Consider the following 18,136-nt stretch of genomic DNA (forward strand, 5'->3'; position numbering starts at 1 on the left):
TGTGACGCTGTTACCCAAACGTGTTGGGTGCCCTGGGTCTGTATGTAAGGTGTATCTCAAGGTACATATGTCATCCCAGAGTCGAGTTCCTTTGACTTCAGATTTGCGGTACCCCCAAACTATATGCGGAGCGTTGAAGTCACCGCACACGAGAAGGGTGAGCCCAAGGCGTCCGAATTCTATTAGAAGACGATGAAACGAGTGTGTGCGTGAGCGGGGAGAACTGTACACGTTAAGTATGAAGAGACTGCAACTGTTCTTGCCCTGTGTAATGATTTCAAGAATTTGGTGTGGGATATCGATGTTTATAGTGTGGGAGTTGCACGTTAAGTGTTTTGATACTAGGGCTCCCACGAGTGGAGAGGTACCCGTAAAAGTGGTGAAGCCGGATAGGGAAGGGGAGCAGTTTGGTTCCTGTAGGAGGATAATATCAGGAGGATATGTGGACATAGCAGCGTACTGTTGCAGGGATGCCCTTTTCCGACGGTATCCTCTGCAGTTCCACTGCCAGACCACGAGCTGCTGCTTGCTAAGGGTCGCCATCATCCTCGAGAGAGGAAGCCGCCGGGCGTGAGTATGGGTGCGATCTTCTTGCACCTGTAAGGGGTGGCTGGGGATGCGCGGATTTGGAATCCGGCAGGGGTGCGCTTATAGAATCCAAACGGGAGACTAACTCTGCGAATAGGGCGTATGTCCGCTCTTCTGATGCGTGTATGACGCTTATGATCTCCTGCCGGAGCGCTAGAGACTCCTGCCGCGCGCTCTCTATAGCTGCCTGTATTCTGGCGTTTGTGCGCTCTATTGCAGCTTCCAGCTGCGCATGCATGTGAGCGTGGCGCGCTTCCATGTCACGGCGTAGCCGCGCGATTTCGGGGAAAGGATCACTGTGGGTGTTCGGTAGGGGAGTAGAGGGGGACATGTTGTGGGGTGAAGGTTGGGGGGGAGCGAGCTGTGGGGGATCCCGCGGGCAACTTACCTCCCGAGGTGCCGCCTTGGCATTGGTGTTCTCCGGGGCCTGGGCCTGCTGACGGTCCGGGGTAGCTGCTGAAGTTGCCAGCTTGTTTAGTAGTGCCTTCTTGTAGGGCTGCGGGGATGCCTGAGACGCCGGGGTAGTCTGATGCTTCACCTGGTTGCGGGCGGAGGACGACTGGGAGCGTGATCGGGAACGGGATTTGGAGTTTACCCGAGCCTTGGGGCGGGATCTGGACGGCGTCTTCGAACGAGACCGGCCAGCTTTCTTGAATGATGTTCCAGAAGCAAGGGTTGTCGCTGATGGAGGATCCGCATTGGTGGAGGCCTTCAGTTGTCGCTGTTCATCTTCGATGGCTTTTTTCACCCAGGCTCTGTTGAAGGGTTGTCGCTGGCGTTGCGGGCACTTCGGTTCAGTTGTAGGATGGTCCCCTCCACATGATTTGCACCGGGGAGAGCATGGGTGTGATGGGATGGGATTCTCGATGCCGCACTGTTCGCAAATAGTGACGTCTGGTGTGGGGCAGTGGTCGGCTCGGTGTCCCAATTTGAGGCACGTTTTGCAGACTGGCTGGCGGGGACGGTGTGGGTAGCAGCGGAGCTCTGCCCCAAGAAATCGGACGAAGCGTGGCACACGTAGGCCCTCGAAGGTGACCAGTGCAATATTCGTCTGACCCATCATTCGAGCCTGTAGTATCTGGATTCCAGATGCTTGCATCTCTTCTACCAGCATATGTGAGGGGGTGCCTGGTTCCAGTCCCGGAACGATACCCTTGCACGAATCATCAGGGGCGGCTAGATATGCAGACACCGGGTAGGTGCGTTGGCTGATCGACAGTTCCTGGATATTCAGCAGGGCGTCTGCGACGTGCGATGATGGGGTGCTTACTATTGCCAGGTTTTGTTCTGGCCGGGTCCTTAGGATGAGGTCTCTCCGGTCATTTGGACTCACTCCGGCCGCTGTCCAAAGCGCGGTGGCCAAGGTTGGTCTGGGCCATTTATCCAATCTCAGGCCTCTGAGAGGCCGGAGGATAACTTTTTCATCTCGGAGGGGAAGAGGAGGCAGGCGCTTTGGCCCGCTCTGCTTGGGCTCGGCGGAAGGGTGTTCAGAGGCGTTCTGACGGAGCGACGCCGTTTCGTAGGCTGCAGCGTTGCGGGCGCGTCGCTTGTTGCGGACCACCTTCCAACAGGCTCCGTTGTAGGCTTCGTCTTCTATGGTGTCCGTGTCGATGGCTAAAGGTGTGGTATCCTCGTCCATGTCCTCCCCGGTGGCGAGTCATTCGTTTGTTCTGTGATGGGAACGCTGGCAGCGTCGCGGTCGCTCAATGCTCCGATAGCTGCTGGCTTGTCGTCGGTTGTGAGCGTCTCTTCGGCGTTGCTAAGCATTGTTGGCACCGTTTGCTCGTTAGCGCACTCCGAAACAGTGCATAATAGCGGTAATGATGTTAGACGCGGCCTTGCTGCAGGGCCGTGGTTGGCAATGTCGTCAGTAAGAGCGCGAGGTGGAGCGGTGCCCACCGTGAGCGACATGCATCGATGCAGCCGTGCCTAAGTTGGGCAGACGCCTGTTCCGTTAGGCTTATTGGGGCGTTCCCCGCGTCGAAGTCTTCAAGGCTCGTGAGATGATGGAAAATGGACTCACAGTGACCCCAGAGGTATCGGGTAGCTCCGGTCCACTAGGTGAGTCGTATGGTGTAGATGAATCGGGCACCGGAGTCGATGAAAATCCAAAACACAGATCCGAAAGAGGAGCCCCATGCGAAAACACGTCCGCACACCGTGGCCTCCTAGCGGGAAAATCCTCAGTTAGGAAGACGCGGCCGCGGACGCTCAGGAGTTCGCGTGGAGGATCATGTCAAAGAATGAACCGGTAAGAAGGAAGGACGCGACGTCCTGTGCTATGGCGGTGGGCAGAGCGGCAGTTTCGGCGTACTGTGTAAGGTGGTCGATGGCGACTATAACCCACCAGTTGCCTGCAGTAGTGAATGGAAGGGGTCCATACAGATCACACCAGACACTGTCGAACGGACGGTCAGAACAGGGTAGCGGTTGTAAAGAATTGGTCGTAGGATGAGGAGGTTTTTGTCGTCGCTGACACTCAGAGCAGACACGATTAAACTGGCAAATGAAAATGTGCATCCCACGCTAGTAAAATCTATGCCGAAGGCGTTCGTAAGTCGTGAAGACACCGCCATCAGCGCATTGCGGGTCTGAGTGAAAAGCTGCACAGATTTCAGGTTCGTGCTATGACTGGAAGCCAGTTTCGACCATCTGGCGAATGGTTGCGCCGGTACAGGAGGCCGTCACGAATAACGAAATGCGAAGCTTCGCGATGCAACGTCCGAGATATCCGAAGTGTGTGCGCTTCGGAGATAACGTCAAGGAGTGAAGCAATCTATGTATCGATTCGCTGCGCTGGAGAGGGTTTCGATGTCTAGAGAGGAGAACGTGTGTGGGTGGATAGGGACGCAGCCTCGTCAGGAGACATGACCGGGAGAGTGCGTCAGCTTCTGATGCTTTTGGCCGGAATGGTAGACAACGCGGATGTCATAGTCCTGAATCCGAAGATCTCAACGTACGAGGCGGCCTGATGGGTCCTTCACTGAAGACAATCAACACAGCACGCGGTGATCTGTGACAACATCGAAGGCGCGGCCATATAAATACGGACGACCCTTGCTGAGCGCCCAAACTATTAACAATCATTATTTCTCTGTAACACTGATGTTTGATTCAGCTTTTGCAAGAGTTCCACTGGCGTATGCGACGTCATATTCGGTGAAGCCAGGTTTCCGTTGTGATTTCGTAGCATCGCTACGAATTGCTTCCGTGCGCACTTCAGTTGCAGCCGTGGGATCGTAATGGCGCAAATCGAACCAGGGACCCCTCGCTTCCGGGCGCGCGGCGTTAGCCCACTACGCCACGAAGCGGACGTAAATTTGGGGGAAAAGTTAGGAGACGGCGGAGAGTAGAGAACGCGTTGTCGCACTCAGAAAACCAATACGATATTTCGCTGGCGCTACTTAAGTCCTGTGCCACGAGTGACATGACAGCGGCGAAATTAAGGACAAACCAGCGAAAGTAGGAGCAGGACCCTACGAAGCTCCTTAATTCTTTGATTGTCATCGGCTTGCGAAAGTCGGCTGGTGGTGACGAACTGTTGATGTACGACAAAGTGCGGACTGGGCAACGTCGAAACAATTGGGGAACTGGTGCAGCATATGGAGCAGCTCGGAGAGTTGAAGAGGAGAGAGTCCGTGGGCGATAGACGAACTGAACAGATAGCTAGCTGAGGAGTCAGAAAAGCTGAGGGCACTCCGTGCATTGGAGTCGGTTGTAGACGGCTCATTTCGCACGTTGAAAATCTCCTAGGAACCAATGGGTTCCACGCGTACAAAACATTCACCTCAAAGCAGCTTGACGGGAAAAGGAAGGTGCTGGTGATAAAGAGGGTGCTTGAGCCGCCCAAAACGGCGAAGGTTGCATTAGGCAGAGGAGAAGGTGAGCTACGGGACTGAGATGGCGGGTGGCCACTCTGGGACATACTGGATTGCGGATCCGAAGAGTCGTAGCGTGTTCAGGGACGGTCTACGTAGTGGGTTTGTTGACGAGCGTCCCGTAACCTTTGCACGCGATGACCGCAATGTATAGCTAAGTGAACGGGGCCACCACATGCAAAACAGATGAGCTGGTTATCGGGCTTACGCCAAGGATTTGTGGCGGCGATGCGACGATGCCAAGTAATAGTCGGAGAAAGGGCTGTAGCGTCGGTGACATTTCTCTGCGTCGGCGTAACTCAGGGGTGCGGCGACAGGCATGCGGCTGGACGGGCACCGGTAGGGCCTCGGCGATCTGCTGGATCGCGTGACGAAGCATAGGAGCCAAAGGGGGCGGCTGATGCCGCTGCTGTAGTGGCGGGTACGAACGCTGAGTGATGGTGAACACTAGAGACAGTTGACGAGCGACCTCTTCATGCAAGATTGTTTTCATTTGTGCGAAAAGGGACGAGTGGTCAGGGACGACTGCCAGCTCTGCGAGTGGCTTATCGCGTTGGTATGGACGCCCGGTCAAAGCTCGTTGCTTCCGCAATTCATCGTAGCTCTGAAAAAGCATGACAACTTCGGCCACCGTGATAGGCGAGTTCGCGAGAAGCTTCCGAAAGACCTCATCGTCTATACCCTCGATTATGTGCTCAATTTTAGCAGCCTCTGTCATTGAAACGTAGATGCGCTTTCAAAGGTCGACGACGTCATTGATATAACTTGTAAATGTTGCACCAGGATGTTGAGCCGGAGCGCGCAAACGTTGTTCGGTGCGCAGCTTCCTGACGGCAAGACGGCTGAAAGCGTCCAAGAACGACGCTTTGAAAGCGGGCCGGGTCTGAAAATCCGTTTCGTGGTTTCTTATACCTCAAGTTGGCCACGTCCTAGATGTAAAAGTTGACGTTGTTCAACTTCCTGGTATCATCCCATCAATTCTGCCTGCTCACTCCCTCATACCATGTCCTTGACGTCAGCCAGTCCTCGACGTCGTGGTCGTCCTTGCCTTTGAACACAGCGGGGCCCCTTTGGCGAAGAGCGCCAGAGCAAAGGACGACCGGTGGTGGTGTCGTCTCCTGCGCCGCATCGGCTGGCATGGTCGACTGCAACGTGCGGAATCGGAGTTGCAGGATACAGGCGCTGTGGACATCCCTGCACCTCCACCACTTGAAAAGAGGTGTATTGAAATCGGGCGGTGAATTCCGGAAGGTCCGCTGCGAGGAGCACTGGTCCAGGTTGAGCAGTATTTCGCTGATTGGTTCGGCGATCTTGCTTGCACTTCCGCTGTCCTCTTCTTCGTTACACAAGGAACAATTGTAAATAAATCATGCGCAAGGCAGCGACGAAACATAGGAAGGCCACGTGTGCATTAATAGCGTAGGGGAGTCCTAATGAACCCATCTAACAATTCTATTTATTTCCTTGATAGTGATAAAGAAGGTGAGCTAACACAATTGTCACCCCTTTTTGCGATGTGCAATGCCTCGACGACTTTGCGTTGCGTTTATAGTTTTGCGTTCAATAGGAATTCAGTATTTTCCTGATAAGTCAAACAGATTTTGCTGCCGCTGCGCTTGCAGTGCAAAGGGAGATTGCTGATCGTACCGATGCGCATGGATCGCTTGTGTTCCTGCGCTCGCTTGTTGAAACAGCAGCCGGCTTGACCTATGCAGGACCTGCTGCATGACAGAGGAATCTCCTAGATGACATTAGAGATCCATTTAGTGAACTTGCTCTGGTGGTTCTTCTTGCATGAACTATACTCCTTTTTTGCCTAAGTCAGTAGGGGGTGCACTTTCCTAACTTTGAAAGGCGCTTAACAGACGACGCGTATCCCATACTTTTCTGCAACCGTCTTAATGTTGTGGGATAGACAGTCTAAATTAGAGCACTGCACGGGCTCGGGCTTACCCGAAAGCCCGGGCCGCGCCGGGTAGTGCAGTCTTTTCACGGGCTCGTGCCCGGCTCGGGCACGGCGTGTGCTTTTTGACCCGGGCCGGGCTCGGGTTTTTTGACGGGGGCCCGGGCTCGGGCTTTCTGGTGGTGCGCATGTAACGTGCAGGGAGTTATTCTCGGGACTCTCAACTCTGAAAAACATGTATTTTTGGGTCTCGGGCCGGACTCGGGTCTAAGGTAAAGGGGTGGCGGGCCGGGCTCGGGCCGGACTCGGGTCTAAGGTAAAGGGGTGGCGGGCCGGACCGGGCGGGTAACGTAGACCTTTTCCGGGCCCAGGCCGGGCCCGGGTCTCGCCATAAAAGTTTTGATCGGGCTCGGGCGGGCCACCCAATGTAAAAATGGGCCCGGGCCGAGCCCGGGCTGCAAAAATCGCTCCGTGCAGTGCTCAAGTCTAAATATGGGATGACAAAGGGTTGCTCTTTTGTCATTCCATATTGCAACATGCTCTGTTGATCATGCACTTTCATGGACTTTCGATCATATTGATCATGCTCTTTTGCAACATGCTATGTTGCAAAAGAGCAACGCCCCAAGAGTTGCTCTTTCCTTTCTGGAGATTTTAGTTCTTCAAGCAGGCTTTCGGGAGGGCTGCGAAATAAATCATATGGGTAGCCAGGAGGCAGCAAACGCTCAACCTGGCATTTGAAACTAGTCAAAACTTTGTGTGCACAAGATTTATGAAGAACAGACAGGCAACTAAACATGACAATGCCTCGTTCGAAAAGTTTCGAATGCGCACTGTTGTGGGGTAATAGACTATTGTAAGCTCTTGGATTATATCACCAACAAACGCATTGCGATAGCTCTGCGTAGGCTGCGTGTTCCAAGAGCTGCGACAATGGTGAGAAATATGTCCAACGCGTCCATAGCAGAAGCCTATAGGCCTATCATCAGAAGTGCGCCATTCCTCCGGGTTCCTATAACGAGGACTGCGTGCGAACTTCGTGGTAGATCAGGTAAGCCGGATGAGCGGTTGTCGGGTCTGTGGGCTGGGCTCAGTGAATGGAGTCCGACATTGGCCAACTCTTGCAGTACAACTGTCTGGATTAGGGATATTGTTGCATGGGAGTCATCTGGGCCGCGAACCTGGGTAGGAGCAGGAGATGCAACTTCAATCTCCTGGCGGACGATGCGCACAATACCGTCGGATGCAGGCGACAAAGGTGGGAAACGGAGGTCCTCGCAGGTAGATGTTGCAGCCGTATTAGTAAGGCGAGAAAAGTGGTGAGCAATGCGACAGCTTTTGGCTTCTTCGAATCGGCGGCATTCAGCAATTATGTCCTGCACTGTCGATGAGTTCTTGAAAACAAGGAGCGTAAACGCGTCATCCGCGATTCCTTGAGGATGTGCGCGACCTTTTACACTTCCAGCATCTTCTCGTAAACCTTGCGACAAAGAGCAAGCACGTCCTGAATAAACGTCACATAGGACTCAGTGCACGTCTGAGCTCGGCACGCAAGGTCTTTCTGCGCGGCACGCCGGCGGTCAACAGGCTTGCCAAACAAATCAGCGAGCTTTTGCTTGCACAGGTCCAGCTGGTGAGTTCCTCTTCGTGGGCCTCGAAACAGACGCGTGCCGTTCCCGCAAGGTAAAATAGCAGGTTAGCGAGCATGAAGGTCTGGCCCCAGTGATTGCTCGCGCTCAGCCGTTCGTAGAGTTGAAGCCACTCTTCAACGTCGGTGTTGTCTGTGCCTGAAAAGGTGCCGGGGTCGCGCGGTTGTGCCAGGATGACGGTGGGCGCGGTTTGCGACGTGCCTGAAGCATCCTCGCCTTGAGGTGTACTTGTTAATGCAACCAAGGAGCGCCCGCTGCGTAAATCCGTTGTGCTTCTTGGAGTACCCCGCATCTCCACCAAAATGTTAGGGGGGAAGAGGTTTAAAATATATTTACAAGGATATTTACAAGGCGGCCACTGTCATACAAAACATAAAACATGGCAACACTAATCCGCGCAACATCAGGGAGCGTCGTCGTCTTCCGTACTGTCCTCAGCTTCGTTTCGAGCAGCGCTGGGTAACAATTTAATTACTACAGCAATAAAATTGTTTTTCTAGCTTTTTTTCTCTAGTTAACTTATACTGTTCATACCTTCTGCTGCAGAATAGCTTTGCTCTCGCTCTTCATCCAGTCGGCATTTTCAATTGTCGCGTTAAATGTCTCACGAATCCTTTCGGCTATTTTCAACACCTGAAAAAAGCATTTAATTACGACAAATCACAAAACCTATTTCGCAGTATTTGATAAGATAGTGCTGCAAGTACCTTTGCACAAGCAGAATACAGAATAAATATCATAAGAACTGCATTGCGTAATAAAAGGGCTTGCCTTGGCTATGTGCCAACGTTCGCAGTAATGTACAAACATAGTTTAAAGAAGATTATATGTAGTAAATGGCACATATAAAAAACCGCTTCGGCGCTAAAAGAAGTAAATAACAACCTCACACGCCTGCTCACATTATTTAAGTTAATCTTGTGCCGTGGTCACAATATGACAGTGTGATTTTGCAATATTGTTCCAAGCGGCACCACAAGAGAGGTCAAAAAGCCGCTGTAGGTCTTATGTCACGGTGCTAAAACGTTGTCCTTGTCAACCTATTCAGCAGCAGAAAATAAAAAAAATCCGCATATTCACGGGGTGAATGATGATGAGTGGGCGAAGCTCCGGAGGGAATCATCGGTAAACCGTGAATCTTCCGTGTAATTCGCCCAGTCTCGCCGCACTAAATCGAACGATTGACTTCCACCAATGACACGCGCCATATGTGACGTCATTCCTATTTTATCACAGCGCCCTTCATTATAATTGCACCATCTCCCGCTTAAGGGGACGCTAGCACAAATGCGTTAGAAACGTGCAGTACTCCCTAGTAAGGGGGAGAGGCCACAGCGTCTTACGCAGCCGTTTACACATGCCGGAACGTGCACCGCGTTTGCCGACGCCATCACATGACTGCTGAGAGAGTATAACCACGGCCGCTGGATAAAATACATACGGTATCACAGCTACCTTCTGCCTGCATGGTGATACTGTATGTTCACAAGCTTTCACACAACCTGAAAAAGGTGACCAAGCGGTACGACGTAAAAGTTGTATTCACCGTACCTAACAGGCTGTCCAAGCTCTGCACAATGACCCACCCAGAGGTAAGAAAGCAGCAACCCTGCGGCACAACACATAGGCACCCTCCACCCTTTGTTGATTGTGCAGAAGGTGTAGTGTTCGAAATCCCTCTAAGATGCGGAAAGGTGTATGTTGGCCAATCTGGGAGATGCGTCAGCGTTAGTTTAAGTTTTAGGGATCATGGAAACAACGTGAAAAACGTGCATGAAGGGAAAGACTTTCAAGGTTTCCTGGCTTGTCATTGTTTAACATGTAAGGATTGTTCACCTGACCTACATAACACGTCTGTCATTATGAAAAGCAAATCGCGCTTCACTCGAGAAATTATTGAAGCAGAACATATTTCCCGGCTAGGGGGGGGAAGGTGTGTTAGCATGCCATCGATACAACTCACAGATAAAGAGATGGTCTTTCTACGCATGTGCAGCTAATGACGTTGGTGTAATGAAATATATGTGAAATTGGCTACAATAAAACCTATTGTAAGTGCAGCGCTCGTCCTGGTCGTTTCTTTGTGTCGTCCTTGGGTGTTATTGCGCTGCAGTTCTTGTAATAATGTGCTGTGGGTTTTTTTTTCTTCTTTTTGAGTCTGTTGTTTAAAAGGTCATTTTCCTTTTCAGTGTGTTAGATAAACTCAGTCACAGGAACGTCGCGACTATATTTTATTTCAGGAACCCTTTATGTGACTTCACACAATTCCTTCACACGTTGCAACCAAGCTTATTTTTTAAATGTATGCCTTTCTTTCAGCATGGAAAAAATGTTACATGAAACAAGGTGATAAGTACTGCTTATGCATTTGTACGATATTCCGACAGAAAGGTGAAAAGTAATAAATCTATGCTTTCATAAATTTCTACCTAATCTACAAAATTTCTTAATGGGAATGAGAAATTCATTTGTTTGCACTAGCCTATAACAGAAACAAGAAATTACAAACTTAGCTTTTAAGAGGGCCCTGAAAGGGGCCCAAGGGGGCAGTGGGTGTGCACGTCCTCTTTTCTAGCGCAGCCATCGCCGCACATGGCTGTCGATGCAGCTGAGCACATATGCAGCTTGCGCACCTTGTTCTAGAGGTAATCTGCTGTGTGTGCAAAGAGTGGGCATGCTGACATGGCGTGGCATTACGTGCAGTGTCTTCCCGCTTTGCGAGTGCCACTATAACGTGACAAAAGCAGTGTGTGGCCATTTGGTTATCCCAATTCTGGTGTAATGGCACCACAAAAAGTGAACGAAGATGTGCACACATGACACAAGCCTCAGCTCTCACCTCAAGCTTTATAATCAAGAAACAGACAATATATAATAACAAGTGGTGATATAATGCGATGTTATCTATTAAAATTTTCGTGCAGTGTAACTGATAGATGACTGATGCATTTGTCATTCTTTTTAAGTTTCAGAAGCCACAATTGCCTGGCATGTTGTCTGGTCATGATGCATGGCTACAATGTGAGTTTTGTTGAACACAGTACTGCCGCCACATTTGTTAGTGTTTCACAATGCATGAGGGCAGGTTGTTTCACACAGATGAGTCATGCTCCCCCAATCACGCATTAATACAGCATCCCATCTGCCCAATGTAGGCACAACCTTTTGAGGACTCCAGACTGTACACAACACTTGTGGCCTAGTTTGCCGGATGCATATTTTGCCGTAAGCCACAACCAACCTTCTTCATTTTTTTACTTCTGCCTTTTTTTATCACAGCACAAAACCGTCGTAACAAGGGCATGTGAAAAAATGATTTGCACAACTGAATTAGCATGACGATGGAATATAATGAATAAGATGAGCCAAGTAAAATATGGTCCTGTTTTGTGAACTGATAAGGAAATGGCATACTTGTTTGCAAACCAATGACCAGGTGCATTTTCCATGCACATACATTATTGTGTGTAACCGCTCCCTGCTTTTTAGGTTTGTTATGGCTTTTATCAAGCATTCCAGAGTACTTGACTGTTTGTTGTAAAATTAAATCAGTTGTCATTCAGCACGGCGTTTCATTTTCTATAAGCCCTTACTTTGTACTTGGCGCTGGTCCCACCTAAATATGAATTTCCAAATAGCGTTTTGTTTTGAGGTTATAAACAGAATACTTTTAATCTATATTTCCTTACAAAAACTTTCTCAATTTTAGGAAGAAGTCCTGCTGACCCCCAGCATGGTGTGAAATGAAGAAATGGCACTCCACATCCATAGAGAGCTTGATTTCCCCTGTATCGTGCTTACTTGTTGGCATAGCCAGTCTGTTAGCTTAATTTTTCGTTCTTCCCTATTGAATGCTCAAGAAAGGCACCAAAACTGTCATTCATTGAAAAAAGTTGTGTTTGCAGACACTGCCATGCACAAAGCCCTTGACCTCATTGAATGTTTTTAAAAGAAAATGCAGCTTCTGTGTGCAGCAATAGGCTGAACAAGACGAGGGCAAACAGGAAGGTTGCGACATTAGTGTTCAAGAGTTGGCCAACAAAGAAGGTCACAAGCGGAAACCAACATCGTTACAAGGGAACAAATGGATTTAGCCTGAGCCATTCCCTGTTCGACCAGCCAAGTCTCCTTGTCGAAACAACTGCTCTAGCCTGAGGCGTACATATCCCGTTCTACCACTCTCGATCAACAATACACCAATACAATTAGCAACTCGTGGCAAGGTCGTAAATTCACGTTCGAAGGGAATGTAGTGTGCACCCCGCAAGGTAGCATGAATAGTATGTTATTTACTTGAATGAAATGCAGATTTGCTTGCCAGTTACTTTATCCCCATGTTATAATTAGAAAGCATGGTTCCTAATTGAGAATAATGATTTGAAGTTCACACAGTTTTGCTCCTTTATGTAAGTTCACACTGTTACGGTTGCTACACTACCAGTCCTGTCTGCAACTGCATAGTAGTGTTCCGAGTACGCAGCCCAATTCAATAGAAGAAGTAGGCTTTTTCCTCAGAAAATGTGCTGCTGCTTCACAGCTTGATGCAGACAAGTATTTTATATCTGGATGGCGACTGCAATAGGATGTGCTTTTTAAATAAGAGCGACATGCTGTTTCAAGTGCAATTAAATGCAATTTCAAATTACCTCAGCTTGGGGGATCACACGATGGGAGGCCAATGTGAAAAGGAGGATTTGATATTGTTACGTTCGATATGTTACAGTACATACTGTGACAATATCTTAGAACAAGGCACTTGAACATGAGAAAGCACGACTTATTTCATCTAAAGTTGCTACGGTTGGATATGATCAGGGAAGGTGACTCCATTGCAGGGAAGGTGACTCCATTCGTGACTCCATTTGCAACATGTTACAATGCTGGCTTAATATTTTGCACTGGGTAGATGAAAAAACCACGGCTTGCACAATATTCAACTAAACAAGGTAGCCATGATAAAGTGTCCATGCACAACACACCTCATGCACTATTAGAAAATAAATACACAGGGTGATCGTTTCTAAGTTTTATATAATTTTTAAAAATTGCCTGTGGCAGACAGCATAATTCTTGTCCTTGAGCTGGACTACTTGAGGAGGCGGATTACTAGCACAAGAAATCGAAACATATTCAATTAGTTAATGGAAATTTTGGTAATTAACTTCTTAACTGATTAGTTTACAACACATATTGCAATTAACAAATGGTAGCCAGAGAGATTGCAAGACATATCTACTTGAAATCGATTTCCAGGGTGTCACCAGTTTCGAGATATTATTTCCAAAGTGTGGGACGAAATACATGGACGTTCTAGTTACTTTTGTGCTTCAATGCAGAAGATAGCATTTTGTAAAAAAATGTAAGTTGATCAACAGTGCATTTTTAGGGCAAGTTCGATGGCGCATATCTCCAAACTGGCGTCATTCTGGAAATTCATTCCAAGTGGATACGCCTTGCAAACTCACCGGCTACAATTCGTAAATTGCAATATGGGCTGTAAAGTATTTAATTCAAAAGATAATTAGTGGATTTTTGTTATTTACCTCAATATGTGCTACGATTTGGCGTGAAGTCATGTCCGCATTTCTGACTAATAGAGATAAGGACTAGAATTATGATATCTGCAACAGGTTTTTTTAAAGAATTGTGTAAAACTTAAAAATGATCACCCTGTATATAGGGGACCCTGTTTGGAACTTTCACAAATCTAGGCATAAACAAAAAGACCAAGGATCGAATCCCGGCCATGGCGGCCACATTTCGATGGGAACGAAATACAAGAACACCTGTGTACTTCGCATCGTCTCAACATCGCACCTGTATCGCATCGTCTAAACAATCTGAGTTAGCCAGCCTAAAAGAAAGGATTCACGTTAACGCTGCTCTGCCAGACCATCAGAAAGACCGTCTACTGAGTCTCTTGAATGCATTTCCCGAGTGTTTTTCAACGTCGTCCAAAGTACGGCGCACGTCCATCACAAAGCACCGCATTATTACAGACGAATCCGCACGTCCTGTTCGCCAGCATCCTTACAGAGTGTCACCAGTGGAAAGGGAAGCGATCAAGCAGCAGGTGAAAGAGATGCTGCAAGACGACGTGATCCAGCCGTCCACAAGTCTGTGGGCCTCCCCTGTAGTGTTAGTCAGAAAGAAAGACAACACACAACGTTTCTGTGTAGATTACAGAAAGTTGAACCGTGTCACCAAGCGCAATGTTTATCCATTGCCACGCATCGACGACGCATTGGATCGTCTACAACATGCCAAGTTTTTTTCCTCGTTGGATCTTAAATCCGGGTATTGGCAAATCGAAGTTGATGAATAGGATCGTGAAAAAACAGCGTTTGTGACACCTGACGGGCTTTATGAGTTCAAAGTTGTCCCCTTCGGTCTCTTTTCCGCACCTGCCACCTTTCAGCGGATGATGGATACCGTGGCTTGCATGAACTCAACTGGCAAACCTGCCTCGTGTACTTGGATGACGTCGTCGTGTTTTCGAGCACGTTTGACGAACATCTCGCACGACTCGAGAGCGTCCTCGCTGCGATCCGTACTCCCGACTTCACCATCAAGCCTGACAAATGCTGCTTCGGGTTCCAAGAGCTCAAATTTCTTGGCCATGTCGTTGGTCCTAAAGGCGTCCGACGAGACCCCGACAAGTTAGCTGCCGTCGCCGAGTTTTCACCACCAACAGACAAGAAGGCTGTCCAACGCTTCCTTGGTTTGTGCGCCTATTATAGACGCTTCGTCGAGGGATTCTGGAGAATTGCTGAACCTCTGCCACGACTTACACGCGATGATGTGCCTTTCATTTGGGCGGACGAGCAGCAGCAGTCGTTCAATGAACTGCGCGAGCGATTGCAAGCTGCCCCAAATACTTGCTGATTTCGACGAAAACGCAGACACAGCAATCCATTCTGACGCCAGCAATGCGGGCCTCGGTGCAGTTCTTGTGCAGTGGCAAGATGGTGCGGAACGCACCATTTCATATGCAAGCTGCAGTCTCACCAAGGCTGAGAAAAACTACTCAACCACTGAAAAAGAATGCTTAGCGGTTGTGTGGGCAATTAGTAAATTCCGACCCTACTTGTACGGTAGACCCTTTAAGGCTGTCAGCTATCACCACGCCCTGTGCTGGCTTGCCAACATCAAGGATCCATCAGGCAGACTAGCCCGTTGGAGCCTACGCTTACAAGAGTACGACATGACCGTTGTCTACCGATCTGGAAGAAAGCACAGTGACGCTGACTGTCACGCGCACCGCTCCCTACGACATCATCGGACCCTCACTATGATTTGCCATTTGTCGGCGTTGTCGACGCCGTAAAGATGGCTGAGCACCAGTGCGCTGACCCTGAGCTGCTGCCGCTTATCGAGCACCTTCAAGGAGTTGAAGGTGTTTTACCTCGCTCGCTCTTGCGCGGCTTATCACCGTACTGTTTGCGCAACAACGTCCTTTACAGGAAAAACTGCGGAAGCGGTCCAAATACGTACCTCCTTGTCGTGCCGTCGGCGCTGCGCCAAGACATTTTGCAAGCCTGCCATGATGAGCCATGCGCGGGACACCTGGCATTCACTAAGACATAAGCAAGGATACGACAAAAGTATTACTGGCCCCGGCTATTATCTTTTGTGCAACGGTACGTAAAGACCTGCCGCGATTGTCAGCGTCGCAAGAAACCGCCCTTTAAACCGGCTGGCTTTCTCCACCCTGTGGACCCTCCTCAAGCACCGTTACAACAAATAGGAATGGATCTACTTGGGCCATTCGCAGTGACCTCTTCGCGCAAGAGATGGATAGTCGTCGCTACCGACTACTTAACCCGGTATGCCGAAACCGAAGCTATTCCGCAAGCAAACTCGTTTGAAGTGGACAAGTTCTTCGTCCACCACATCGTCCTACGACATGGTGCACCGTCTGTTCTCATCACGGATCGCGGTACAGCATTTACAGCCGAATTTATGCAGGACGTTCTCCAGCTGACCCATACTTCTCACCATAAGAGCACTACCTATCACCCTCAAACCAATGGATTAACGGAACGTCTGAACAGAACGCTGTATGATATGCTCTCCATGTATGTCGACGTAGAGCACAAGATGTGCTACGAGATTTTACCCTATATATGTGACATTTGCGTATAATACTGCTGTACAGGAGACTACACAGTTTACGCCGTTCGAACTTGCATACGGGCGCCACGTCACCTCAACACTGGACGCCATGCTACCTGTGTCTGATAATAGCCCGACCAGCGAAAACGTGGAAGGCTTTGTGCAAAGAGCCGAAGAAGCTCGCCAGCTTGCTCGGCATCGTATCCGGAGCCAACAACGTACCGACACCCTTCGATACAACCAGGGTCGACGCGACGTCCATTACAATACCGGCGACTGCGTGTGGGTCTGGACGCCCATCCGTCGCCGTGGACTCTCAGAAAAGTTGCTCCGCCGGTATTTCGGTCCCTACAAGGTTACACGCCGCCTTAGTGACGTAACCTACGAAGTCGTCCCCTGCATGCAGTTCCGACCCCGGTTCGCTCCGTCGTCGTCCTCACGCTGAAGTTGTTCATGTAGTGCGCATGAAACCATACTATGCGCGTACGTGAGCGCCAAGGTGCACCTGAGGACCTCCATTTATTATCCTGGCTGAAAGAACTTTTTGACGCCACCGAGACGGTCGCTTTTCGGACGGGGGGCAATTGACACAATGATGTGGGGCTCCCGCACCGCGGGATGGCGCGCGCAAAGGTCGGCGCCATGAAAGACGACGAAGCGCGTAGGCTGCACGCTCTTCTTCTGGTCCGCCATTAAAGAGAAGCGTCTGTTTTTTCAAGTCTCCGTCTACGATCTACGTTACAATATTTAAACGTACATTAAAGAATCCCAGGTGGCCCAACTTAATCCAGAGTCCCTTCCAACGACGGCGTGTCTCAGAATCATGTGATGGTTTTGGCTCATAAAACACTAGAAATTTTTAATCTTTAGTAACCTGCTAAAAAATGCAACGCAATCACTAAACCAAATTTTTTAGCTCGTTTGCGTGATGAGTCCCAATTTCTTAATTTAGTACTTAGGTATTTATCATCGTATGTTTTGTGCTAGATCATGCAAAATACCACCACTGGTCGGCCTCATTCTACAGTCCACTGTTAATTTTGGGTTGCTTAATCTTGCAAGCTCAACATATATATAGGCTGCAAAATTTTGGAATGTCTGCCCAAAGTAACAGTTCAAACACATGGTTCTGTATTTATAGTTCAATATGGGACGAGATAAGATTTCTTAAATTATCGTTTCTTTCGTTTACTAATTTTATTGTGTTAGGACATGTAGAATAGTATTGACTGGCATGTTTACGATGTAGTTTTTTTTAATCCAGGCAGTTTTAATGGTACAAGGAATGCTTTCGATTTGGCAGAAAGAACATATTTTATTATATTTGTTACATTTGGTGTCTAATAAATTTTGGTCTCTTTAGTGTGTGTGTGTGTTTGTCGTGTATTTTTCCTTTCAGCGAGTAGCAACTGCTCTCGAAGGCCCCTGCTGACCTCGGAGGCACTGCCGATTACTAGCATTTTCGCGAGGACGAATGCATGACAGCACAAGGTTTGCCAAGAGGGGCTCTGCGATCAATGCAAGGAAACGGAAGTCGAAGAAGTGCAGCGACGGGTTCATTCGCCATTGGACCACGTGTGCGCGTGACTTCGCCCAGGGGCGTCGATTGTGTCACGTGTGGCGAGCACGCGGCGAAATGTTTGCCGCCGCGCTTACACAGTAGCAGACGGAATACAGCAGGCTAAAGTGTCGGACGCCGGCGATAACTGCAAGCGGCGGTAGTGCTGGCCAAACGCATGCTCGGGCGGCAGCTCCTCGGACGGCCCCGTTCCATTGAGCCTCGGTGGCCGGCGTCCGACATTTTGGCCTGTGGTGATCCGTTGGGTGCTGTGTAAGCGCGTGACCCATCGCCACCAAGCATTTCGCTTCGTGGTCGCCCCACGTAAACTAAAACGCCTTTAATTGCATCCATAAACTCTCTAATTAATACCAAAAAACGCCCTAAATGCCGCCTTAGTTTCATCGCAAATGCTCCCATTTGGAAACGATAAAACTCCCATTGA

General features: G+C 49.3%; 1 protein-coding gene across 1 annotated transcript in view; it reads right to left on the reverse strand.

Moving 5' to 3' along the window:
• The window catches only part of LOC119439977 (membrane metallo-endopeptidase-like 1), a 668,359-nt gene that overhangs the window by 65,332 nt on the left and 584,891 nt on the right, over positions 1–18,136 (reverse strand). Inside the window, exon 11 of the mRNA XM_049662695.1 lies at positions 8,553–8,651. Within this exon, the coding sequence (XP_049518652.1) occupies positions 8,553–8,651 (99 nt within the window). The remainder of the gene's footprint in view (positions 1–8,552; positions 8,652–18,136) is intronic.

The sequence above is a fragment of the Dermacentor silvarum genome, chromosome 2 (assembly GCF_013339745.2).
Source record: "Dermacentor silvarum isolate Dsil-2018 chromosome 2, BIME_Dsil_1.4, whole genome shotgun sequence".
Classification (NCBI taxonomy): domain Eukaryota; kingdom Metazoa; phylum Arthropoda; class Arachnida; order Ixodida; family Ixodidae; genus Dermacentor; species Dermacentor silvarum.